The 26,136-nt window shown below is 39.5% G+C and overlaps 5 protein-coding genes and 2 pseudogenes across 12 annotated transcripts in view; 3 read left to right on the forward strand and 4 right to left on the reverse strand.

Annotated features, from left to right (window-relative positions):
- The window catches only part of LOC146469110 (uncharacterized), a 47,869-nt gene extending 35,640 nt beyond the window's left edge, over positions 1-12,229 (forward strand). The window contains exons 8-10 of the mRNA XM_085123699.1: positions 9,009-9,152; positions 10,207-10,335; positions 11,533-12,229. Of these exons, the coding sequence (XP_084979825.1) occupies positions 9,009-9,152; positions 10,207-10,335; positions 11,533-11,631 (372 nt within the window). The 3' untranslated portion in view covers positions 11,632-12,229. The remainder of the gene's footprint in view (positions 1-9,008; positions 9,153-10,206; positions 10,336-11,532) is intronic.
- The window catches only part of LOC146469103 (uncharacterized), a 202,370-nt gene that overhangs the window by 82,673 nt on the left and 93,561 nt on the right, over positions 1-26,136 (forward strand). The window contains exons 12-13 of one of the 6 annotated variants that reach the window (XR_014867296.1): positions 11,626-11,700; positions 11,755-12,229. The gene's annotated coding sequence lies outside the window, so the exon portion shown is untranslated. Of the gene's footprint in view, positions 1-11,625; positions 12,230-26,136 lie in introns of those variants that run through there. The other 5 variants (XR_014867297.1, XR_014867298.1, XR_014867299.1 and 2 more) reach the window with 5 other exon arrangements.
- LOC146469116 (uncharacterized) overlaps positions 2,481-26,136 on the reverse strand; it is a 64,028-nt gene continuing 40,372 nt past the window's right edge. Inside the window, exon 4 of the mRNA XM_085123780.1 lies at positions 2,481-2,615. The gene's annotated coding sequence lies outside the window, so the exon portion shown is untranslated. The remainder of the gene's footprint in view (positions 2,616-26,136) is intronic.
- LOC146469117 (uncharacterized) overlaps positions 2,526-26,136 on the reverse strand; it is a 102,058-nt gene continuing 78,447 nt past the window's right edge. Inside the window, exon 5 of the mRNA XM_085123781.1 lies at positions 2,526-2,635. The gene's annotated coding sequence lies outside the window, so the exon portion shown is untranslated. The remainder of the gene's footprint in view (positions 2,636-26,136) is intronic.
- On the reverse strand, positions 2,629-6,652 carry LOC146469118 (uncharacterized). Its single transcript, XM_085123786.1, has 3 exons — positions 6,241-6,652; positions 3,518-4,920; positions 2,629-2,979 (listed from the first exon to the last, which is right to left on the reverse strand). The coding sequence occupies exons 1-3, from the start codon at positions 6,635-6,637 to the stop codon at positions 2,725-2,727; spliced, it is 2,055 nt and encodes a 684-aa protein (XP_084979912.1). The 5' UTR covers positions 6,638-6,652; the 3' UTR covers positions 2,629-2,724.
- The window catches only part of LOC146469119 (uncharacterized), a 37,008-nt pseudogene continuing 24,484 nt past the window's right edge, over positions 13,613-26,136 (forward strand). The window contains exons 1-7 of the transcript XR_014867301.1: positions 13,613-13,870; positions 14,275-14,537; positions 15,118-15,363; positions 16,651-16,726; positions 17,443-17,583; positions 18,185-18,303; positions 19,199-19,391. The product of XR_014867301.1 is annotated as an uncharacterized LOC146469119 (transcript). The remainder of the gene's footprint in view (positions 13,871-14,274; positions 14,538-15,117; positions 15,364-16,650; positions 16,727-17,442; positions 17,584-18,184; positions 18,304-19,198; positions 19,392-26,136) is intronic.
- Positions 21,627-25,811, reverse strand: LOC146469120 (uncharacterized; annotated as a pseudogene). Its single transcript, XR_014867315.1, has 3 exons — positions 25,472-25,811; positions 22,889-24,263; positions 21,627-22,335 (listed from the first exon to the last, which is right to left on the reverse strand). The product of XR_014867315.1 is annotated as an uncharacterized LOC146469120 (transcript).

Genomic DNA, 26,136 nt, shown 5'->3' on the forward strand with positions numbered 1-26,136 from the left:
TTACTTTCTGCGTATATTGAATTCTTTTCTCTTCACATTTTCTGGTGCAAATTGAAATCAGAGTTCAAGTGAAAAGCTTGGTTATTATGCTGAGGCCCGGTTCATACGTCGAACTTTACATGAGCCGAACCTAATACCTATTAAGGTCGACCCAAATAATTAAGTTCGGCAGTTGATTCAGACGTCGAACCTAACTGAAGTCGAACTTAATTAAAGCTAAAGTGAGAAAGTAGATTTTCATGGTCAGCGGCTGTTGTTTTTACTCAACAAGATTCAAATGGCGGGAAAGATGAATTCTGACATGGAAGAGCTTGCTTGGTAAAATAATAAAGACAGGCCAAACACGGCTCCTACTGGTCGAGATAGGAAGAATATGACCTTCAAAGCTAATTTGCTCTTACGAGTACGTCTTTCAAAGATCTCTCTTTTCTGTACGAAAGCAAGGAAGGGTCTTTGTAGATCTCCCTTAGCAGAGGCAGATTTTCTATCAAGTGTCATTTACCAGGAGCCATAATCAGGGATGGAGACCGCAACGAAATGCCATTTTGACTTGTGGGCCTGTTTCCATGTGTTGTACCAAAAAAATATATTTTTAGAAAAAAATTACGCCATACGCGCGTGCGCGCACGCGTGTTAACGGCCAGGATCGCGCGTGGAGAAATTGAAATTTTTTTTCTACCCGTTCAAAATGGCGTTCAAATTTTAAAATTCTGCCAGGGAATATCTCCTCAGAGCCCACATTTAAGGAATTAGACTCTCACAAAGAAAAGGTAACAATTGAAAGAAGACGGGAAAAGTTGGAATAAGCGGCCTATTGATCACATGACTCTCACAGTATAGTCAAAAAGGCGCCAAAACGGTGGCGCTGCGTGCGTTGCTACTGTTGAATGAATGAAAAAAAGCTTACACTCTACGGACATGTACTCAGACAGGTAAGGACTCTTTTATCTTTAGTGAATTTTTTCTCAGCTGCTTTCCGTGTCACATACAAGGTAGTAGCCCCACACAAATTTGCGTGTATTCACGCGGGTTTATGACGTGAGGGGGGGGGGGGATTTTTTCTAAAAATAGATTTTTTTTGGTACAACTCATTGGGACGCGTGGACCCCACGCTTACGGTCTCCATCCCTGATTATGGCTCCTGTATTTACTCATCTGAATTGTTTTAGGTTAGGCACAGAAGGGCGATATTCCATAACAAACCTCAAAATGTTTTTGCGGGTTTTTAGTTTGTTTTGAAGTGCCGACATTCTTTCGCGGAGGTTGACTTCTGAAAGAGTTTTATTATAAGGTTATTGAGGTAACCTCTGTTGCATAATCTCTGTTTGAATAAAGTAATTTTTTCTTCAAATGTTGTTTTTGAAGATTTTGTTCTGAGAAGTCTTGACACTTCGCCTTTGATATAGCCTGTATTGGAAAGTTTCTGTCGGTTTGAAGTGCGTGTGCACTTCAAGCATAGATTCTTTTTTTTTTTTTTTAACCTTTCGCATCTCAGACAAGTATATTCAGTTGTTTCGAAACAAGAAGAACAAGCACATTCCTCTTTTCCCGCCATCTTGTTCAGAATGAAGTCCTTTGCGCACATGCCAAGTCGATGGAATGCACAGACCTCTGGGATAGATATAATTTATATAATTTATACGTAACGTATGCATTTGGTTCGGCACATGAAAAGTTCGACGTCTGAATCGAAGTCGAACTTTTGCCGTTCTATTCGACTGGCGCAGTCGAATAGAACGGCGGGTCGACCTAAATACAAATCTGTCGATCCTAACTGATTCATACGTCGATCTTTACATGCGCCGAACCAAATCGGATTACGTTCGGCTCATGTAAAGTTCGACGTATGAACCGGGCCTAAGTGGTTGGAATTTCTACGGATTTTCCTAACTCTTTTCTGAAGGTCCCATCTCCTCAAATTTAGCGAGAGAAATGCTCCTTTATAAGTAATTTCCTTTCAAAATACAAACGTAAACATAAACAAACAAGCGAAACGAATTTTATTTAAAAGGGGACCTCAAGCCATGTTATTGAACTTCGTAGGAACAATAGAGAACATATTCGCTGTTTCTCTTGTCCATCAGGGATGATACGGATTCACGAACGCGCGCGAAAGTCGCCTGCCTCGCGGGAACTCGCTTAGCGAGCGTGGAGTGTTGGCTTGTGAGAACACCGGAAGCGTGAATAAAACCTCTGCCGGGGAGGAATTGTGGGACTGTTAATAGCAAAGGATGTAATAGTACTTTTCGTTTGATAAAGTAAGACTGCACAAATTTTACCCAACACCATTTTATTGATTTTTTTTGTTTTTCATACAGCATAGCACAGCTTGCGCAGAAGCGAAACTAAATTTACTTCAGCAGCGCCTTAAAAAAATCCTGCAACAAAATTTTCTTTTATGCTATAAAATCATTATTTAGTATCTACTTTGTTTCCTATGATCTTGATTCTCTGTTTCTTTACCAAAAGATCACAAAAATCAGCTTTTCTCGATATCTCTACACCGTACAATAATGTTCTTGACCTTTGCTTAAGAATGGCTTTTCTAAAAATAATTTGTCATCCTTGATCAGTTGTTTAAGTGAAAAACGTCATTTGCAAACGTTCTCTTACTTCTACAACAAAACCTAATGAACTAAAATGTGCATTTCTTTTCTCGAGGAATTAAGACTTTCACCAACTTACTATAAACCTGCAAAGCAAAGCGAAGCAAAAAGAAAAATGTTATTTGAGCCAGACCGTCAAATGGGGGGACTGGTGATTGACTGACCTGTTTGGCCAATCAGAATCGCTGCTTGGACTGTCGTAACCATTGGCATTCTGTGACCAGCCATGCGCAGTGGAGCCTTTACGCATGACTCCCACAGCCATACAGTTGTCGTTTCTGCCGACATTACCAGCTGTGCTGTATGAGGCATAAGGATATGATCCCCCGTGTCCAACATAAGGCATTATCCCGAACTTGTTCTGGTAACAAATCTGTTTTAAAAAGACGAGAGACAAGTGTCAAAGAAATCTTACTCCATTGAGGTTATAAGTGTTTGGTTCGGCATTTCTTCGATTTCAACACGTTACAACCCAATCATTGTTTTTCACCCAAAATAATATCTACGCGCCAGTATTTTATACTTATTGATTTCTGTTATCCACGAGATATGCTTCACAATTTTAGATATGGTCTCAATCCAACCATATTTTTTTTATTTGTCGCTGAGTGATACGCATAAAGACCGAGTTTTAAAAGTAAAAGTGAACCTAAAATGCGTAATGTTTAAAAAAACCTGTTTTGTTTGTTATTTTTTCGGTTTGTTTTGTTGGCTTGTTTTTGTTTCGAAATAAGCGCCTCGGTAGCCAAAGGTTCCAAAAAAATGCTTTATTTTCCGTCTGACTCTGTGCAATATGGAAACTGCATCATCATTCAAGGGAAAAATACATGTGAATAGTTTGAAACATTTTAACGTAAAGATTAGCAGTTTTCAGCTAAAATACGCTGGAAAATCAAGTGAAATCGTCTGACCTTTTTGTTTCCATTCCAAGCATACACCGTAACAGGTGTCTGTACAGCCGCCTTCACAGCTGAACATCCAACAGAATGTTTCCAAAACAAGGCTTTTCCTCTGTCACCAGGCAACCGCCACATGACCCACTTGCTCCCCAAACCATCCACTCTCTCACCGCTGGACAGCAGAACCATGGACGCCTCCTCTACTGCCAAACTGCGCGCGTCAATGCAGGCAAACTGTTTGCGTTTTGTGATCTTTGGAGTCTTCAGCGCTGCAGTGTTGTGGTTAGACACCAGCCATTTCTTGTAAATGTTGCCCACTCTTCCGCTGATTTTGCCCACGAGTGTCCAGCCGCCATTTTTCATGTCGCAGTAAGTCTGTACTGCTGAGCTTCCTTGGAGGTCTGTCTTGATCCAATAAACGCCATTCTTGGCGCGTGGTTTGTTGTTGGCGAGACTTGCATCATGGATCTGCTTACACGAGTCAGCAGGAAGCTTCTTTTCACCCAGGAGAGGACTTTGGGTAGGAATGAAATGTTGAATCCTTCCCACGGTGATCTTTGGGGCAGTGGTAACCAGAAATGTTACCTTGATGTTGTCATAAAGTGTTTTGCAGTTTAGATTAGATTTATGACATCCCAGTCCTAGGGTTCCTGCAGCTATTTTCCACCCTTTGCCCACTTGGAGGTTGTCGTGTACAAGTTTGCCGTTCGCCCACTGCCAGAATCTGTCTCCCAGCACTCGATACTTGAAGTGAAACCACTTGTTCAATGTAAAGGCTGTGGGTAGCTTTCCTTTGTATTTCCAGCTGCCATCTCTATTGTTTGCAAAGGGCCTTAAGTAGCACTCGTTGGGGCTGCCCAGGTAGTATTGCAGCCACCATCCTGTAGTTTTGCTGGGGTTCACATTACTTAAGCGCAGAAATGGTCCAGTTGCTGTACGGCCTTTAAGCCCAGACGTCTCCATCAAGTCAAGCTCTACTTCGACGTCTTTCCACTGAAAACCGGAGCGAATATATAGTCCAACTTCGACCTGATCACGATTGTTCACATCTCTTGTTTGCATCGTGCTTCCCAACAATCGTCCCTTTTGCACGCTCCATTTTCCCCAGGTTTTCACCCATTCTTTTTTCAAAGTTGAGCTCGAGAAATCGTCATAGAAGGCGAACACTTTGTCAGGATTATCCATGGCACTGCCGCTGACCACAGCACCAAACACTAAGGAATAAGAGGAATCATCAACAGTGTTGGCTGAGATAGGCGCCTGCAGTCTTAACTGGACAGTGGCAGACGTTGTTCCCAGGCCGCTAATGACGCGGTCAACTTGAACGGGGCGCCGTCCGTTGTCATGGTAATAGACATGCAAGTCGTCACCATTGTCGCGTGTTAATCCACGATCTATCAGTTCTCGGTGATTAACTGAGGAAAATAAAATTCATGTCAATCAGTGAACAAATATCTTAAAAGTGTCACAGCGACTTGTGACACCTCAACTGCTTTAAGAAATTCCCAGGAGAGGATGGCTAGGGAGCGAGAATCTCTGACGAAGAAACGAAACGTAATTAAACGACAAAAAGAAACCTAAGAGCTAGTATTTGAATGGTCACACTTGAGGCTTCCATGCACAGAGTCAAACGATAGAATCACCTTGTACAGCATTTTTTATTTTGGTGTATCTGAGTTTTTATGCTTCCTTTTTAATTTGGGGCTGTGTCTTTTATTAGAGATATCTTAAATGTGATGTAGTAAAGTTATCTAGAAAAGAGCACCGCAGGAAAGTACTGCTCAATAGCTTTCATTTGAATGGTCACACTTTAGGATTTCATCCACAGACTCAAAAGTTAGAAGCGCCTTGTACATTGTAATAAACAGCACAGCAGGAAAGTACTGCTCAGTAGCTTTCATTTGAATGGTCACACTTTAGGATTTCATCCACAGACTCAAAAGTTGGAAGCGCCTTGTACAGTGTAATAAACAGCACCACAAAAAAGTACTGCTCAGTAGCTTTCATTTGAATGGTCACACTTTAGGATTTCATCCACAGACTCAAAAGTTAGAATCACCTTGAACAGCGTAATAAACAGCACTGCAGGAAAGTACTGCTCAATAGCTTTCATTTGAATGGTCACACTTTAGGATTTCATCCACGGACTCAAAAGTTAGAATCACCTTGAACAGCGTAATAAACGGGACTGCAGGAAAGTATTTTATCCATAGAGTCAAAAGCTAGAACCACGTTGTACAGCAAGTAAGCAGTACCAAAGGAAGTATTGATAAATAGTTTAGAATTTCATTTACAGACTCAAAAAGTGACAAATTGCTCATTTGCTTTCGTTTAATGGGTAACGCCTCAGAATCATCTTACACAGTATACTAAAAAATAGCATAAGGAAGTACTATGCAGCGGCAGAAGTTTTTAATTTGATAGTGATTCTTATGGATTTTATTCAGACTCCAAATAGCCAATCTGTCTAAAACTTAATTATACTTAGAAAGTTCAACCTCGTTTTTCGGTGTATCTGTAATAAGTCATCGTTTCGGGATAAAGAAATCTCCTTTTCGTTAAGGTTTGATTTTTTTTTTTTTTGGTTTTGTTTCAAAGCTCACTGTCACCTTTTTGGACGTTGTTCCTTGTAATCTTTTTTAACAGATTCTAGGCTGATTCCTTGTTTAGCCGTCAAAAATGTAAAGAGTATTTCCTCAAAAAATGCTGATAAAAAACATCCTAAACTTTCGTACCTGGTACAGCTATAGTGTAGTGTTTAGGCAGAGAGGATCCTGTCGCCTCAATTCGTACTTGTATTTTCCCTCCTTCTCCGGCCATACAGCTCAGATATCCATGCGAAGTGTTTCCTTTTGCAAGTTTTTCCAGAAGACGCTGTACTGGTTTCAACAAGGCGATTTCTTCTTCGGCGATTCGAGCCAATTTGTTTGCGTCTTTCTGCATTGTTGCGGCAAGATTTTTCTTTTCGTTGAAGGTGTTCAAATCCAGAGTCAACTTGAAAATCAGCGAGTCGATCTCACTTTTAGCGCGGTAGATCTCACCATGTTTGGTGGGCTTTGTTGGTTGGGATCCACAGGTTGAAAAGTACAACAGCGCGGTAAAAACAGCGATGATGCCTAGCTGAAAAGCCATTTTACGGCGTAATTAAAGGATTGTTGTTGAATTCTTAGCAATACGGTGAAGGACTGAGTAGGAATTTTTTTGATGACTCATAGATGTAAGGCTTTAGCTGGGCTTACAAGTTATTTTTCGTGAAATATATTTGAATAAAAATATCAAGTCACGCAAAACTTTCATAATGCTGTGTTCTTAGTCACAAAAGGTCACGCTTCAGTATTTTATTAATACACTGTAGTAATTTCTACGGAACCTTAGCAGACCCCATATGGTTTAAGAGGTGAAGGCTCAACGTTGGAGCTGCCTTGTTTTAATCTTTTAGTGAAGAAGAATTCGTTCACTTATTTGTTATCTAAGCTATTGAACGTTTTGCCTTCGCCATTTGTGTTGCAAGCGATGTAAATGATTTTCAAAGCGAACTTTGTGATTGTAAATTTTTAGGACGTTTTTTTTATAGGTTTATAGTTTACATTACGCGATTTTTGTAACTTGTTATATCGAGTGATCTGAATGTTTGATATGATACATTTTGTTTATGAACGTTCGAATTTTGAACGAGTTTTTAAACTCCTAGTAGCAACGTGTTAACATAAATTACTGATTGGTTGATTGATTCATTGATTGAAAAACTATAGCGCTTACAGTCTATTGCCATACCCGCTGGAAGCTGCAATGTTGTCGTTCAGTATTTATTTGAGTCCGCTCTTCTTATAAAATTCATGATTTTAGCTGACATAGTCCGTTCCATTTAATAAACCGGAAGGTTTAATCAATACCATACCATGAGGTGTATGTAAATTTTGGTTGATTCTACCCTCCCCGGCTGCCTGAGGCATTTCATGCGCGCGCGGTCATGCGTGTCTGATGCCTTCATTTATATGACAAACTTACTATTTCCCAGAATTCCCGCTGTCCCTTCTCAAGCCATCCCGTCACATTAAAGGATTTATCTACAAGCTTGTTATACCTGCTGTATATCTCCTCCATTGTTAGGCTCGAATCGGTAACATTTTATGAAGCGGTGCGTTGAATCGTTTGCGATGCCATTTTGTCAACAGATGCAAATATATGTAAATTTTTGGTCGATCTTTACATCAAAACTGACAGATTTGTCTAAGGAATGTCATTTATATAATGTAAATTTTTGGTCAATTCTTACATCAAAAACGGCAGTTTGGGTTTTCGAATTTGGCTTACCACGGTTTAATTTCCCTCCATACCGCTATTCCGAATCTACATTCGATTCCCTTTACATGGTGTGAGTTAGCTTCATATGTTCAGGTGATGTGCTTTTCGACAAAGATTTCAATATTTGCGCGCTTTCCGGCTCCAAAATGTCGTTTGTTCCGTTGAAATTTACGCTCAGTATCCAACCCTTAAGAAGCTGTTAGAATTTTTGGGTCTAAAAAAGGCTTGTCGAACGCCTGTTTCCACTGTCACCCTATTTACATCCTATTCTACCCTCCTTGCCGGAGGCATTTCTTGCACGCGCCCTCATGCGCAAATGGTGCCTTAACTCACTAATTCCCAGACTTCCCGCTGTCCCTTTTCGCGCCATCCCGCAACATCGAGTCAGGATCCTTCTCCCGATCCCGATTTGGCACCAATTGAACGGAGTTACCTTGTCTGTTCTGTTTTTCGTTCCTCTTCTTTGCTTTTGTCTCATCCCTCCTACGGAAGGAGTTCATAAAGTTTATGACTTCTGCTGTAACAAATAGTCTACGAGCAGTCCTACTTGTTCCCCTCAGCGACGATAAAATTATCGCCGTTCGTTAGAAATCGCGCGAGCGTGACAGAACTTAGGATAAGAAAGAGCCTGCTCGCAGTCCATAACATTAAGGAATGTTTTCGCGTATCCCGCCATTCTAACATGTCAGATTGTATGAAGGCAAGATTAGTTTATGACACGAAACCCGAGTTCTTTCCGAGGGTGACGGGAAGGTAGTTTTTCAACCTTTTCGTCAAGGTGTACGGACGGCCTCTCGAAAGCTTTAAACCTTTTGAGACTAAACTAGGTTATGCTTCCGGGATAAGGCTTCTCACCCATTTCAAACAACCAGTACCATTTTTCAGGTCTCAAAACGCTCGACAACTTGATAACACCTGCGGCTCGTGGTTCCACTTGAGTTTTGAACATTTTATGACGTCATTTTATGGTCTACAAGAGTATAGACCATAGAAAACTGCTGTTGATTTGTTAAAGACAGCGTGGGCTCAGATACGCTCCAGGCCCACAATACGATGCGCGCTGCGTCCCTGGGGATGTGGCTGATCTTTTCATGTATTCCGTTTGAAATTAGGTTGCGTTTGATTGACCTTATTACGGAATAGTGTCAATCGAACGCAGCCTTAAACTCTGTTTTACGAGCTCTGTTTTGAATCGTAGGTGTCGGAGGCTATACAGCAATACAAGGATGATGGTTTAATCAACGGCATCATTGACGAGGTCACACAACCGTTTTTGAGACAGCTTATCATTGAGGCCTGGCGGGATGTGGCGGAAGTTGGCAGAAATAAACAGATTGACAAGGTAACTTAGCAACTGATGGCATTGGGAAGAAGTTACCAGACTGGTGCAATGTTGTAGTTACAAGACGTGTTGCCCGTAATAAATCCCACATGGAGTCAAATTACCTTGATCCTTCAAACCCCAGTAGTGACTAGCATGTAAATTCTCCTTACAATGTCCTTACTTGATCAAACACACAGGTTATGAGAATAAACAAAATCATCGCCAAAGGTGTGTTTTGATATCTAAAGAAATTCTCTCAATAAGTGCTATACAAAATACAAAGGAAACAGTTAGGAGAATGAACATGTTTATGATTCAGATGTAAAAATTGTAGAGCTTGTGGGTGACATGGACCACAGCAGAGTGGGGTCTGGTTACGAGAGCGTTTCGCCGTGACCGGTGGTGGTGGGGGAGTGGGGAGAATTGGTGGTGAAGAAGGGGGAGGCTGGAGAGGGAGTGTCCCTTTTTAGAAGGTCCAGAATTTCTCGCTGAAGTGATGTAACAAATAAATATTGCAGCTGGTTCTTGCTGCGATGACCGAGTGTTGTGTAACTCCTTTAGAAAAGGCTTTCGCAGGCTATCGGAAGGTAGAGAACGACTGCAAAAAATTACAATTGAATTACGATGATTTTTGCAGCCATACCCTGGTACCCGGAGACACTCTTATGTCATGGAGACGATTTTTCTAATTAATATTGGAGTGTTGGGAGCCTGTACTCTTGCAAAGCAGACCACAGAATAGAGGATTACTGTAGGTTTAGTGATTGTGGGGCGTAAATTCATTATGGCGTTCGAGAGAGGGTCGACTCAAAGAACTTAATCAAGCGCGCATGCGAGGATGTTGTCTAAACCCGAACTTGACCCAATCTCGCACCTCGAGTCTTCGCTCCTTTCTGTGCACGCTTGTTTCTCGACCTCTGGTCAAAGGGAGCGAACACTCCAGGTACGACAGGTACTAGATTCATCTTAAACATGACCACGTTGAGGATAGTACGAATTTTAGTAAAGAGTGTAAAGAGTGTCACTGGTTTCTGAGTTTTAAGTTGTTGTTTTTCCTTTGCAATCTCTGCAGGTTTCTGTGTTTGCTAAAGAACATTTCCTTGATGCGCTCTGTCTGCAGCATTTGTTAAGTCAATTGGCGGGTGATAACTTATCACTTTACTTCAACGATTACACAGATCAGGTTCTTGATGGTGAGTTTGTAATGTAGTTTTTTCGGTTAAAGTAATGTTTAAAACACGAGCAGCAGTGTTTTATCGGGTTTTAAAACCACGAGGCGCAGCGGAGTGGTTTTAGACCCGATAAAACACGTGCTGAGAGTTTTTTGAACGGCTTCAAAAACATTCCTGGCAAAGCGTGTGTCAAGAGAGTTCATAGTTATGATGCTTTTGTGAACGTTGGAAATTAGCATACGAGAAAAACATTAAACACCGCATACTCACGAGGAGCAGGTTTTATAGGGTTTTAAAACCACTGCACGTGATGTTGTATCGACCATTTGATAGGTTAATGGGCTTATGAATTATTAATGAGTTTTGAAGTAAAGCTTTGGAATAGATATAAGTATACTTAAGTACGGTGCCCTCTCCAGTTTTGCTGCTGCGCATGCGTTCTGCGCATCTCGGGATGGTCCGAGTAACAATGCTTTATTAAGGACGGCGCCCACTAATTCAAAGGTATTTTTGCGCGGTTTATGACTTTGCAGGAAAAGAATATCCTAGCAAGGGCTATTGAAATCCAAAAATAAAATCGGGAGTAACCGTGCATTTTTCGTAGGTAATCGAGCTTCAATTTGGAAAAAATGTCATACATTGTTATGTATTTTGAAGCTTTTTCACAATTACTCTTGCTTAATTATCTCTGAAGAATGCGTGGTTACCCCCAATTTTCTTTTTTGGATTTCAGTAGTCCTTGCTAAGATCTGCTTTTTTACGCAACGTTGCTTCGTTTCTTGTAACATCACATTTATAGTTAGCTTTCTTTGGCTGAGCGGTCGCAAACCTCGTGCAAAGTGCTCTAAGCCTCTAACCAATCAGTGCGAAGATGCTGTTTTTTCAACCAATCAAGATGGAGAACCAAAACCTCCCGTGCTTGGGATACACGCATTTCCCGCGCTTTTTGGCTGTTAGCACCATGCTCCTAGCTGCGAGTTCTGATTGGATCATTGCGTTGTTTGTGTCTGTTGATTACTCAGTTGAGTTTAATTTCGTGACGGTCGAAAGAAAAATGCTTTTAAAGTTTCAGTTTCCACTTGAACAATGTTTAAAAACACGGTAGATTTTTCGTCAAAGAAAACCTTAGAAAATCCGAGCAGAAATCTCAGATTTTCTACGCCATAATTATCACGCAATTGTTGTTAAGTGTTTTATTCGGTAACCATTTTGCTTTCCTCGTGTAGGTTTTGGATGTCTTGATGGAAGAACTGACGGCTCATCTAGATGAAGACATGCAAGACTTACTTGTACGCGAAAAGGAAAGAAACACATTCGACCTTTAAATGTTTCTGCATCATTTGAGATTGGCGTTTTTAGCTCGTGGATATGGAGGCTGACACGTTTCATTAAAAGTTGCTTTAGGACCAACCTCGTTCCCAGGGCTTTTCCCTTTCCCTGGAAACGAGGTTGTTTTCGGACATATACTGTTAGTTTGCCGGCCGGCCAGCCTGGCTGCAAACCAAGCAACCGATCAGTCAGACAGTCTTCAGTCAGTAAGTCAGTCAATCATGTGACAGTCACTTAGTCAGTCAGACAGACAGTCAGTCAGACAGACAGTCAGTCAGTCAGTCAGTCATTCAGTTAATCAATCAATCAATCAACCAGTGATGGATTCCGAGAGTCATTCAGTCGCTTAACCATGCAGCTGCTGGTTTCTAATTTATTTCTAATCATTTGACGACACAAACGAATATTGTTGTATTGTAATACAACTCGAGTCCATTTGAGAAGCTTAGTTTAGTATTTATTTACTTTAGACTCCAAAAGAAAATTTCTCCAGCATAGAGTTGTAATGCTGGGCTTTTTTTACGAGTCAGTATTTCATTTTTGTTTCTTTAATGTAAATATGTCGGTAACAGATTTGTTATCCGTGAGTCAAAACGATGCAGTGCTACATTTTTTTATTCTCAACCATTCAGTCACCTTCTAGTCAACTCCATGTTCACTTGCCTCTTTATCGGTGTAAAAAGTGTTATTTATTAAGAGATGTATTTTACTTGGAAAGCCCCGATGTTTATTATTATTATTATTATTATTATTATTATTATTATTATTATTATTATTATTATTATTATTATTATTATTATTATTATTATTGTTGTTGTTTATAATAATAGAATAATTATTTTATTTTTGGGTATTAAAATTATTTTCAATGCCCCGCATCCCCGGCGTACTGATTAAACTTTGCAAAAAAATTGTAAATAATGTGTATTTTTAACGAATTATGTGGAAAATAAACTTGAAAAGAAAAACAAGAATTTTCAATATTATGTGCCAAACATATGTTTCGCAAAACTCCCCAAACATGAGCACCAGAAAAACTATTTGACGTGCACGATGTTAATTGCCAAAAATCGATTCTTCCTAACTTTAAAGCTAAAACGTCAAAATCTGTACAATATTAAGAAACGCATTAGGTTAAACTACCAATAGTCGATAGGACACGGATTTTTCTCAAACTCATTAATAATTCATCAAGAAAAACAAAGAAAATCACTACTGTGACCGTGGTTTGGATATGTTCCTAATTACCATAAATTTTTGCCAACTTTAGCATTGAATTTCTCCAAAAATTATTGATCATAAGAGAAGCCATATCAAACTTAGTGTGTTTCATCAGATATCGAAAACACCTCGAAGTCGTTTAAAAAAAACTTGGCTGCGCCTCATTTTTTCAACCTACTTCTCAGTGTTTGGATATATATCTGATGAAACACGCTTTCTCGTGTTTGATAGATTACGCCTGATCCTTGGACGTTCAGAGAAAGGAACCCGGAAGCCCACCCATCACGGCCTTTCTTCAAATAATGCAAAAAAAGAGCAAGGCTAATTTAAGGTCAGGTAAATGTATCTTTTGCATTATTTGAAGAAAGGCCGTGCCTTTCGAAGTATTGGAAAAATATATTTCATAGACCTTTAAATTAGCCTTGCTCTTTTTTGCATTATTTGTTGTACAATTTGTTGGTGATTCGATTAGAATCCGGTACTTTTATTTTGTCACGGTGGTCCTTCTAACTGACAGCTAGTGGTTCTTTCTGCTAAAGGTTCCCTTTTCATGACGACTAGCCGTTGAGCTCTAGCGATAGTTGGCATCTTTTCAGACTTATAACCTCTGCAAAATAAGCAAATAAATAACAAATATCAATAAATAAACAAAAGTTGCGAAAATGTCATGTGATTGACTCTCCCTCGTCCTCCCGGCCGTATAAACCCAGAGGAACCTGGGGCAAAATAATTTTTTTCAAGATGGCGGACGAACGTTTGAAAACAACTGCAAATGTTAAGCAAATGTCCAAGGGCAGTTTGAGGTATGGAAGCAAGTCTTTACATTCATTGTTTGAAATGCTTGTCAAGAGAAAGTGAGATCATACTGCGAGGATTTCTCCTTAGTTCCAAATTCAAACGTGATATTGGAAAGAAATGACATTTGCAGCTTTGACAGTAAGGATGTCGTTTCCAAGACAACTCAACTGTGTGAAGTATGTCGTCATATAATCCCAGCAAAAATGTTCTTGAGAGGTAAGTGTGTTGTGTTGTTGTTGTTTTACGCTTTCTGTTCGTTCAAAATAATTATCGCTTAAAGTTTCGGATAGATTTCCGTACAACCCCACATGCATCACTGTCATATTAACCCTCTAGTGCAAAATGTGTAAGTTAAGCTTACATAATTTTGTACGGGGCTGGGAGGAAATCTTGCCAAAATTTCTGTAGAGACTTGGAAGATGTTTTTGTTGTAAGGCTGCGACAAATTGTCATTTTTTTAACACAGTTCGCTGCTTACACAAAGTTAAAGTTTATTGTGGGCAATGGATCTTTCTTTTTTTCTTTATACCTGTTCAGAAACTTCTTTTCCAGTTTCACAAAAAAAATTGACAAAATTATGATAATTTAGTGACCATGAATTAACCTTGCGTTGATTATAGGTTAAGAGACAGAGAAAAGACCAGAGACTGGTCCAAGCTAGGCAAGTCCTTCCCAGTCTCCAACACCCATCGTCTTTGGTCTGCAGAATCTTACAGGGGGAGAAGTTTCCACCATCACAGAAGTCACCTAGCCCACAGTATCTGCCCAAACTTGAGAGCCGCCCGGCCTCAGCAGAGTCAAGTTATGATCAAGACTTATAACATGGAAAGCTAACTGTTATTCCACCGCTGCCTTTTGGACAGCATTATGCTGAATATGGGAGGTGACCTATTGAGTGTTTTAGTAGAGAAGGGATAGTTAATAAGTAGTTGCATCTTCCTCAACCGGGATACCTGACCATGTTTGTTGAAATATCTGTTCTGAAGTGGTAAATAACTTTGAGTTTTGAAGAAAAACTAGAGGTTTCTTTGGCAAAACGTCATTCAAAATTTTGTAACACTGGAAAGCTACTTGTTCCTTTTGTTTCTGGAAGTATGACTTGTCATGGCAGGTTTTACACTGCAGACAACAATCTGATAAACAAGACACTCAAACAGTTTTCCCCACACTGAAAAGGGGTTATACATCCGAAACGTCTGTGTTTCTTTCAAAACCATTTTTGACACTTTTTTATCATTATTTTTATATCAATCCTATCGGAAGACACTCAAACATGCTGTTACTCTGGAATCAATGACGTCATTCTTAATTCTGAAGAAGGTCGATGATTGCCACCAAACATTTACTGAACATCTATGCAAAATTAGATTGAAATGTCCTCTTGAAAGCAGCCACAAACATGAACATCATGCCATTTTAAAGGCCACTTTTCAGGGTTTTTTATGTCATGTTTGTTTTTCCAGGGATCCAAAAACTAAGATAAAGGATGGAAGAAAAGAACGCACAACTCATCCAAGTCATCAAGGAAATTATACCTACCCAGCCCTATCATCTTACTATCCTGACCCAGCCATGGCAGCCCCACCCCACCCCTCTGTGATGTATCCATTCCCCATGATCCCAGTGCACCCTGGGTATGCTCCTTGGCTTGCACCTCTGCCAGGATATGGTGTTGTCAATAATGGCTTCCCTGATGAGAGAAGTGGAAGGTAAGGACTGCGCAAAAATATATTGTTAAAGTCATTTCTTGACAAATATTTGTATACAGGAAAAATTAACCAAAACAGAAAAAGATAAAGAAAGGAATCTGAGTCTTTAAGGATGGTGCCTTCTTTTGCTTCTGTGCATACGGTCTGCTCATCTTTGGATGGTCCAAGTTAATATCTTAGGGACAGTGCCTACTAATTCAAAGGTATTTTTGTGCAGTGTATCACTATGCGGGAAAAAAGAAAGATCAAAAAAAAGATCTTAGCAAGGGCTATCAAAAATCGAAAGCAAAATTGGGGTAATAGAAACCTGATACATTTTTCAGAGATAATTAAGCAGAAAAAAGCAATATATTTTAACGCTTTCTGGAATTATTGTTGCTTAATTATCTCTGAAAAATGCCTGGTTACCCTAAGATTTGCTTTTCCTACATAGCCATAAACCATGCTAAAATACCTCAGTCTTACATCTAAGGAGATACCGTCAACAGTGCAACTGGACATTTGACAGACACACTAGTTGAATAGTCTGACAACTACAAGCTTGACATGCATACTGCTTGGATTAAATATGTCAAAAACATTCTTTGTTAAATTGGATGAAGAGAAAGATGGCTACTGCGAAGCTTGCTATTAGTAATTACGTGGGCAGATAGATATGTCAAATTTTAGGCCATTTTTTATTTCAGGTGCTCGGATTTCTCCAAATTTTTTCATGTGACCTGCAATTCGATTAGAAAACATTGTGCAGTATTTGTTTTCACCGATTTGTGTTTCGTTTTCAAGAAATATCTGCGAAAAACACAAAGAAATCAACAATGCTTTGTTTCTAGGTGGTAATTATTTGTTCCGAGAGAGTGATTTACAAATTACATTACATCTTCTTGGCTCAAGTTTACGCTGTTTTTCTCTTACTTAGCGTTGAAAATAGCCACATATTTTCCATAATTTCACAAAATACTGGACAACGTTTTTTGATCGAATTGTAGGTTACATGCAAAAATTCCGACAATTCTGAGCAAATCGAAAAACAGCCTAAAATTTGACATACCGGTAGGTCAATTATTTTGAGATGGGCACAACTATAGCCTGTGAGAGCCGACAACTGTTCCAGCTTTTCTTTCACTCATGGAGAAAAACAACAGCCAGAAAAATAGTCTGTTGCAAAAAACCCGAAAGCAGGTGCTTGAAGCTAGCACCTCTAAAACAGACAGTTGGTGCCAGTTCTGCTGGTATTCTTTTGAGTTGGCTGCATTTGTTATTTTTAAAAATATGACACTTTCTTGTTAGACTTCCCAACAAGATGTCAAGGTCTCAAGCAGCTGTGGTATTTCAAAAATATACCAGAGGCTGGCGAGTGAGAAAAGTATGTAAATTACTGTTATCTCTGGATCTGGGCCTGGTTGTTCGAAAGCCGATTAACACTAATCCCCGATTAAAAATTAACCGAGGTTTTCATCTCACTTATTTTAAATGTTTTCAACAGCTAATTTTAAGCTAATGGTAAGGAAAAGTCTAAGTCAAAACTAAATTAAGGATAAAAATCTTTTGGAAGAATCTTATTGATTAGTCATTAAACTTGAATCAAAGTTTATGTTAACCCTGGATTAGCTTAACCTGGCTTTGAACAACTGGGCCCAGGTGACTAGCCTAGTCACTTTGTGTTCCCCATCCTCAGTAAACTGGCTTCAGCCAAAAGATGCAAATTATATACTTGAAGTGCTTGAGGAAAGCCTTTGAAAAGTGGGAAATGGTTGTCATAAACCCCCACGGTTTATCTTAAGATACTTTTTTAGGTACTTTATACAACTGGACCCAGGGAATGGGGATTTTCCCTATTATGATCAGTGGAAACCCTGACTGCTCTGACAGAAAAACAAAGCATTTCATCACTAAGGGAAAATAATTTCCGAGCTAGTTTTTCTCAGTCCCCCAACCACATCAAATATTACCAACAGCCCTAATGTGAACAGTTTTCCCTACAAAGTATGTTAACTTTTTTTCCTGAGGAGTAAAACAGCTCATAACAAAACATTGGGCAGCGATGAGGAATTTTAATATTTGTATTTCATGTTATAACAGGGTCCACAGTTTGCACTCTGGCGCTACATGTGTGACAAGAAACATTCCAGAAGATTTGCCGCTGGTCTCATTGACAGCTTCCTAACAGAAGAAATCATTCCAGATATCTTGATTGATGTTATCTCCGGCAAAAAATTCCTGGTATGTGTGCATTCCTGTAATATATGCTGACTGGTTCAAAAACTGTTCAATGCTTTAAAACTTTCAAACCAATTTGATTTGTTTCCTTTTAGATTGTCTCAGATTTAATGGTAATGAATACTGCACAAAGGAAAATAAAAATTAAACTGGTTTGAAAATTTTTAAACCAAAGAAATTAAACCACAACAAATACATGTCAACTTTCGTAATATATTCATATTCATTTATTCTTCATGGGTATATTATGAACTCAGAACATAACAAGCTCTCATTTGGTTTGATAGCTCAGTTGGTAGAGCACTGCACTGGCATCGCAGAGGTCATGGGTTCAAATCCTGTTCAAGCCAAACACATTCTTCAGGTTCAGTTTTTGCAACAGTCTGGTTGCGTAGATAACTGCAAGAATCTTTCTTCTATGTAATCTTTCATCTACAGTGCGTATACATGTTTTGTGCAATGGAATACTTGTCAGGAAGAAACAACTTGCAATTGCAAATCCTTGTTTCAATCTGCTTCTCTTCTGAAGTCCAGCACAGAGTTCCTTTTGATGATGTAATGTATTTAATTTTTTGTGCGTATTTATTTATTTATTTTATCTCAGCCTGTCCAAGATCCAAGATACAAAGTAAGCGAAAGAGTTTCCCAAGAAATTATTCTCCATGATGTCACTGCTTTAATCCACGAGATTACCCTTGGGATGTTTTATTCCCTTGGTGGAAGGTAAGTTGTTTCTCATAAATAACATTTCATCATTCTTTTTAAGTAAATTGTCATGGGTAATCCTCATCAGGTCCTTTAACATTCACAGGAGGACAGGAAATTTGGGGTTATACCACCAATTGGAGGGGAGATGGGCACAGTAGTTTCCTATTTAAGTCTGGTAAACTTTTATAGTGCGACACGCATTACTGTGGCCACCCAACAAACTTTTTTTACAAGTTAGCCAATCAGGATATCTTCCTCCTTGTTCGTAAAATTGGCTAACTTGTAAAAAAGTTTGTTGGGTGGCCATGGTAAGGCACGTCGCACTGTAACCCTTTTTAAGCCCTAAGAGTGATCAGCATCAATTTTCTCCTTGTAGTATCAATGCTTATTCACTACCTGAGATCACGAGAATTATGGATTTGATCACCCAAGGTTAATTTTCTTGATATTTTAATAAATTATGTCTCCCCAGTAATTTTATACGAAAAGTATGGGGACAAGATAGGAGAATTTGATATTTGATTGTGTTCGACATAGAAAGAACGCACTCCTAATTGCGTTTGGAGTTGATATCATATGAGACGATGAATGGATCTTAGGATGGGCATCTGGCATCCCCCACAGATTTTGCAGGGGCGAATGACATCATCACCAACTTGGCAAAGGAGAGAAAGCCTGGCATTGAGATCATCGAACGCACTCCCTAATCTTTGATTATTACTAGTATTAGGGATTAAAGGGTTAATGTGAGGTTTGGTTGTTCAAGCATGGTGTCTGCAATTGTGTTGTTTCCATAATTTGTACAAAAATGTTTGTTCATGAACTCAACACCAACATGAGTTACCAGAGCATGCTTATTTGTTTTCCTTTCTTCTATCTATTTATCATTGTTATTATTTTTGGCATGCAGTTCTTTATCCAGAGGAGATCCTCTTTTGAAAGTGTCCGCTGATATTATAAATGAGGTTGTAAGGGAATATGCAAGCCAACTTGTACATGCTACAGTTGATGAAATGGTCCAAGGTCACATGACTTTAATCAGGGCTAGTGATTGGCTGGAGGACTTTATACTTGAAGCAATTACTCCTATGCTCCCAAGGGTGGTAGGTACTTTTTTTTTTTACTGGCAAGACAGTCAAACTTAAGGAGGGGGGGGGGGGGGTGCATGTGTGGTTCAAGAACATATTCACACCTCCCCCCATGGAATGTCATTGGAAATTCCGAGGGTGAAGGGGGTGGGGGTGGGAGGGGGGGGGGGGTCTCAAAAGGCAAGAAGATTTTAAAGGAAAGTGCAAAGGAAGGCCCAAACCCACCCACCCCCACCCCCACCCCCCAAAAAAATCTCTGGGAGGGTATGGATATAATTCTGGAACAACACGTGTTTTTCACATAATCCTAATTTTGAGGTCTTTGAGATGCAGCACTCAATTTTATGAATTCGGAATAGAATATAACAATAGAATAACTTTATTTGCTCTTGTGGTCAGTTACATTAATTATCGTAAATAATAATAAAAAAAATGAAGAAAGAGAGAACTCAAATTTTAAGCAAATCAGGGCCTGGAGACTGAAGTAACTAAGGGGTTGGTGCATTGGTCGGAACGGTTTTCTTATAAAGGGCAAACAAACGAGCAACTCTCTGTTTTGCAACATCGAATTTTTGTGAGTTTAAAAAAATGTAAACCACAAAAATTTGATTCAAGCAAAACTGTCTTTAACCTAACAAAGATGGCTCATCATCCCATCATCCATTTCCATCATGCTCCTGATAAAAGCTGCACAAATTCTACCTGTGAATCTGAATGAGTGTGAGAGCAATGAACTCAACTCTCTCCAAGACAAAAAAACTACACCTTGACTAACTCCATCTGTCCTCTGTTAGAGAGGTAATTGTACCATAAGAACACAGGGAACAGAGGAGTCAAATTTGACCATAATTCCGGCTAAATTTACCAGGATAATGCGGTGCGTGCAAAGCGAGTTTGTTAATTCAAATACGTTAACGTGGTGAAATTATAAAGTGTCATAAGAACCTGTTACGCATCTCTTCAGATTTTTTGAATGGTCATGACGCTTTGTTCCGTCACGTTCATGTATTTAAAAATCAACAAACTCGATTTGTCTTCTCTGTGCGCCATGTAAGACTGTTTAGTCACACCTTGCTAGAAGATCCTTTCTGAGAATAGGCCATTTCCGAGTTGCTGTGAACCTCATTATGAAAGCGAGGCTGGGTGCAAAGCTTTTCATATGAAAATTAGTTTTGTTTGCATATGAATGAAAACTAATTCTCATAATCAAAACTTTGCACAATGAGGTTCAACAATGAGGTTCACAGCAACTCGGAAATGGCCTATTGAAGAGAGACTTTACTCGGTCAGAGTGGCTTACAGACAGACGGACAGAGGAATTTGGCTGGACATCTGTGTCTTCTACTCTCTTTCTTATATTTGCACTGTAAGATGCAATTAAATCTTGCAGCTTAGTTACTTGTTAATCAGGAGAGTGTGAGAGGAACCTCTTGTTTCCATGGTTTAACAATAACAATTTTATTCAAAAAATATAGTTTTAGGATGCTGGCACTGATTGCGACTGAAAGCATCGATTCTTGCATCAAAAGCGTCAGATTTGTTGAACGAAGCAAACTTTGTTTTCGATATTCGTCTACCAGACCTTACCACGATTTAATTTCCCTCCATACCGCCATTCCGAATCTACATTCGATTCCCTTTACATGGTGTGAGTTAACTTCATATGTTCAGGTGATTTACTCCTCGAGAAGATTTCAATATTTGCCCACATTCCGGCTCCAAAATGTTGTTTGTTCCGATGATATTTTCGTCCAGTATCCCACCCTTAAGAAGCTGTCAGAGTTTCTGGGTCTAATAAAAGGTTTCGAGAACGCTGCTTTTTCGACTGTCACCCTATTTACAGGCGTCTGTTTTTCTCTTTGGTGAGTGAAGGCGGCTGTACATTCTATATAAACAACAATTCTTTTCTGAAGGTGCCCATCTCCTAAAATTTAGCGAGAGAATTGCTCCTTTATAAGTTATTTCCTTTCAAAATATAAACCTCAAGACATGTTATTAAACTTCGTAGAAACAATAGAAAACATATTAGCTGTTCCTCTTGTCCATCAGAAATTATATTGATTCACGAACGCGCGCGAAAGTCTCCTTCCTCGCGGAAACTTGCCTAGCGCGCGTGGAGTGTTGGCTTGTGGTTCTGTTCATGAACACAGGAGGCGTGGAAAAAGCTTTTGCCAGGGAGGAACTGTGGGACAGTTAATAGAAAAGCATATGATAGTACTTTTTGTCTTCTGAAGGAAAACTCTGCACAACTTTTACCAAACACCATTTTATTGATTTTTTTTTTGTTTTTCATGCAGCATAGCACAGCTTACGCAGAAACGAAACTAAACTCAGCAGCACCTTAAAAAAATCCTGCAACAAAATTTTCATTTATCCTATAAAATCTTTGTTTAGTATCTGCTTTGTTTCCTGAGATCTTGATTCTCTGTTTCTTTACCAAAAGATCACAAAATCAGCTTTTCTCGAAATCTTTACACCATACAATAAGATTCTTCACTTTTGCTTAAGAATCAGGAGATAATGGCTTTTCTAAAAATAATTTCATCAATTGTTTAAGTGAAAAATGTCAGTTACAAACGTTTTCTTACTTCTACAACAAAACCTAATGAACTAAAATGTCGGTTTCTTTTCTAAAGGAATTAACACCTTCACCAACTTACTATAAACCCGCAAAGCAAAGCAAAGCAAAGCAAAAAGGAAAATGCTACTTAAGCCAGACCGTCAAGTGCGGGGACTGGTGCGAATATGATCTGTTTGGCCAATCAGAAGCGCTGCTTGGACTGTCGTAACCATCGGCATTCTGTGACCAGCCATGCGCAGTGGAGCCTTTAGTCATGACCCCCACACCCATACAGTAGTCGTTTGTTTTTGTGTTACCAGCTGTGTTGTATGAGGCATAAGGATATGATCCTCCGTGTGGAGCTCCAGGCTTTATCCCGAACTTGTTCTGGTTGCAAATCTGTGTTAAAAAGATAAGAGAAATCGTGAAAGAAAGCTTTCCCCATTGTGTTTGGTTCGGCATTTGTTTGGAAGTTCACGTTTTTTCAGCCCATGCAACCATCGTGTTTCACGCATATCCTCAAAATATACCTTACAATTTAAGATCTAGTCTCAATACCAGCCATATTTCTTTTTTATTTGTAGTTGACCGATACGCATAAAAAACTAGTCGTACACATAGAAGCGAATCTAGAAGGCACAACGTGTAAAAAAAACCTCTTTTATCCTTTTAATTGTTTGTTTGCTTTTATTTTTTGGAAATAAGCACTCGGGTATCCAAAACAACTGCAATAAACGTTCCGACAAAAAAACTTTATTTCCTGTCTGACTAATAATTTTGCACGACATTAAGATATGGAAAACGTATCATCATTCGAAGGAAAATACATCTAAAAACCCCGAGGAATTTCATGTCAACAGTTATGAAACATTTTAACTTAACGATTACCAGTTTTGAAACAGAGAAAAAAAGGAGCTAAAATGCGCTGGAAAATCAAGTAAAATCGTCTGACCTGTTTGTTTCCATTCCAAGCATACGCCATCACAGGTGTCTGTACAGCCACCTTCACAGCTGATGGTCCAACAGAATGTTTCCAAAATGAGGCTTTTTCTCTGTCACCAGGCAACCGCCACATCACCCACTTTCTCCCCAAACCACCCACTCTCTCACCGCTGGACAGCAGAACCATGGACGCCTCCTCTACTGCCAAACTGCGCGCGTCAATGCAGGCAAACTGTTTGTGTTTTGTGATCTTTGGAGTCTTCAGCGCTGCAGTGTTGTGGTTAGACACCAGCCATTTGTTGTAAATGTTGCCCACTCTTCCGCTGATTTTGCCCACGAGACTCCAGCCACCATTTTTCATGTCACAGTAAGTTTGCACTGCTGAGCTTCCTTGGAGGTCTGTCTTGATCCAATAAACGCCATTCTTGGCGCGTGGTTTGTTGTTGGCGAGACTTGCATCATGGATCTGTTTACACGAGTCAGCAGGAAGCTTCTTTTCACCCAGGAGAGAACTTTGGGTAGGAATCAAATGTTGAATCTTTCCCAGGGTGATCTTTGGGGCAGTGGCAACCTGGAGCGTTACCTTGATGTTGTCATAAAGTGTTTTGCAGTTGTGCGGAGACAAATGACATCCCAGTCCTAGGGTGCCTGCAGCTATTTTCCACTCCTTGCCCACTTGCACATTGTCGTGTACAAGTTTGCCGTTCGCCCACTGCCAGAATCTGTCTCCCAGCACTCGATACTTGAAGTGAAACCACTTGTTTAATATAAAGGCTGTGGGTAGCTTTCGTCTGTATTTCCATCCACCATCTCTGTTGTTAGCTTGTGGTCTCATGCAGACAGTTTCCGCGTAACGTGGGTAGTACTCAAACCACCATCCGGTGATTTTGCTGGGATTCACATTGCTGACTCGGAGAAGAGGTCCAGGACAGCTTTTTTTTGTTCCAGTCTCCAACAAGTCAAGCTCTACCTCGACGTCTTTCCACTGAAAACCTGACTGAAGATACAATCCGATCCCAACGGCACGACTGCTCAGATCTCTTGTCTGCATCGTATTCCCCAGCAATCGTCCGTTTTGCACGCTCCATTTTCCCCAGTTTTTCACCCATTCTTTTTTCAATGTTGAACTCGAGAAATCGTCATAGAAGGCGAACACTTTGTCAGGATTATCCATGGCACTGCCGCTGACCGCAGCACCAAACACTAAGGAATAAGAGGAATCATCAACAGTGTTGGCTGAGATAGGCGCCTGCAGTCTGAACTGGACAGTGGCAGATTTTGTTCCCAGGCCAGTTATGACGCGGTCAACTTGAACGGGGCGCTGTCCGTTGTCATGGTAATAGATATGCAATGTAATCCACGATCTATCAGTTCTCGGTGATTAACTGAGGAAAATAAAATTCATGTCAATCAGTGAAACAAATATCTTAAAGTGTCACAGGGACTTGTGACACCTCAACTCCTTTTTTAAATTCTCAGGAGAGGATGGCTAGGGAGCGAGAGTATCTGACGAAGAAACGAGACGAAATTAAACTAAAAAAGAAGGCTGAGAGCTAGTATTTAAATGGTCACACTTGAGGCTTCCATGCACTGAGTTAAAAGTTAGAATCACCTTGTACAGCATTTGTTATTTTGGTGTATCTCAGTTTTTATAATAAGGCTTTTATGCTTACCTATAATAAATTTGATTTGGGGTTGTTTTTTTTATTAGAGATATCCTAAATAATGTTATGTAATAAAGTTATCTTATCTAAAAAACATGCTCACAGGAAAGTACTGCTCAGTAGCTTTCATTTAAATTGTCACACTTAAAGATTTCATCCACAGACTGAAAAGTAGAACCGCACTGTACAGCATAATAAATAACACCACAGGAAAATACTGCTCAGTAGCTTTCATTTGGATGGTCATACTTTAGGATTTCATCCACAGACTCAAAAGGTAGAACCACCTTGTGCAGGATAATAAACAGTAGCACAGACAAGTATTTTATCCACAGAGTCAAAAGTTAGAACCACGTTGTGCAGCAAGTAAGCATTACCAAAGAAAGTATTGATAAACAGTTTAGGATTTCGATATAATAATAATAACAATAATAACAACTTTATTTGTGTCTCAAATCTTAATAGCCGAGCACAAGTGCCCTACCAATTGGGGCAGGCTCAAAAAGTGACAAATTGCTCAATAGCTTTCGTTTGATGGTTAACGCTTCAGAATAATGTTACACAATAAATTAAAAAATAACACAAGGATGTATTGCTCAACGGCAGTAGTTTTAAACTTAATAGTGATACTTATGGATTTTATTCAGACTTCAAATAGCCAGTCTGTCTAAAACTTAATTATACTTAGAAAGTTCAACCTCGTTTTTCGGTGTATCTGTAATAAGTCAGCGTTTTCGGATGAAAAAAATCTCCTTTTCGTTACCGTTTGATTTTTTTGGTTTTGTTACAAAGCGTATCGTCACCTTTTTAAATGTTGTTCCTTGCAATTTTTTTTAACAGATTTTCAGCTGATTCCATGTTTAGCCGTCAAAAATGTAAAGAATATTTCCTTACATAATACTGCTAAAAAACATCCTAAAATTTCATACCTGGTACAGCTATAGTGTAGTGTGTAGGCAGAGAGGATCCTGTCGCCTCAATTCGTACTTGTATTTTCCCTCTCCGTTCCGCCATACAGCTCTGATATCCATGCGAAGTGTTTCCTTTTGCAAGTTTTTCCAGAAGGCGCTGAACTGGTTTCAACAAGGCGATTTCTTCTTCGGCAATTCGAGCCAATTTGTTGGCGTCTTTCTGCATTGTTGCGGCAAGATTTTTCTTTTCGTTGAAGGTGTTCAAATCCAGAGTCAACTTGAAAATCAGCGAGTCGATCTCACTTTTAGCGCGGTAGATCTCGCCATGTTTGGAGGGCTTTGTTGGTTGGGATCCACATGTTGAAAAGCACAACAGCGCCGTAAAAACAGCGATGCTGCTTAGCTGGAAAGCCATTTGACGGTGCAGTCAGAAGTCAGAAATGATTGAGATTGTTGAGAATACTCAGAAAGTCTACAAAGGACTGACTTAGTATTTTCTCTGTATGACTCATAATTTTTGAAATCAGCGGAAGTTGGGCTTACAAGTTATTTTTCGTGAAATTCATTTCTATAAAAATAGACAGCGTTACGTAAAAGACTGTCACGCTCGTTGTGTTCGTTGTTGACAAAGGCCACGCTATCTCATTATTTGAATTCTACAGAACCTTCATTTCTAAAAGTTT

Source organism: Pavona decussata, unplaced genomic scaffold (assembly GCF_977016875.1).
Source record: "Pavona decussata unplaced genomic scaffold, jaPavDecu1.1 SCAFFOLD_127, whole genome shotgun sequence".
Taxonomy (NCBI): domain Eukaryota; kingdom Metazoa; phylum Cnidaria; class Anthozoa; order Scleractinia; family Agariciidae; genus Pavona; species Pavona decussata.

What these genes read in the sequence shown, in the direction of transcription:
- LOC146469118 (XM_085123786.1), bottom strand. Translation starts at nt 6,637, where the DNA reads ATGGCTTTTCAGCTAGGCATCATCGCTGTTTTTACCGCGCTGTTGTAC. An exon ending in CTACACTATAGCTGTACCAG is followed by an intron (nt 4,921 to 6,240) that starts GTACGAAAGTTT and finishes TATTTTCCTCAG; the next exon opens with TTAATCACCGAGAACTGATA. An exon ending in CTTGGAATGGAAACAAAAAG is followed by an intron (nt 2,980 to 3,517) that starts GTCAGACGATTT and finishes TTTTTAAAACAG; the next exon opens with ATTTGTTACCAGAACAAGTT.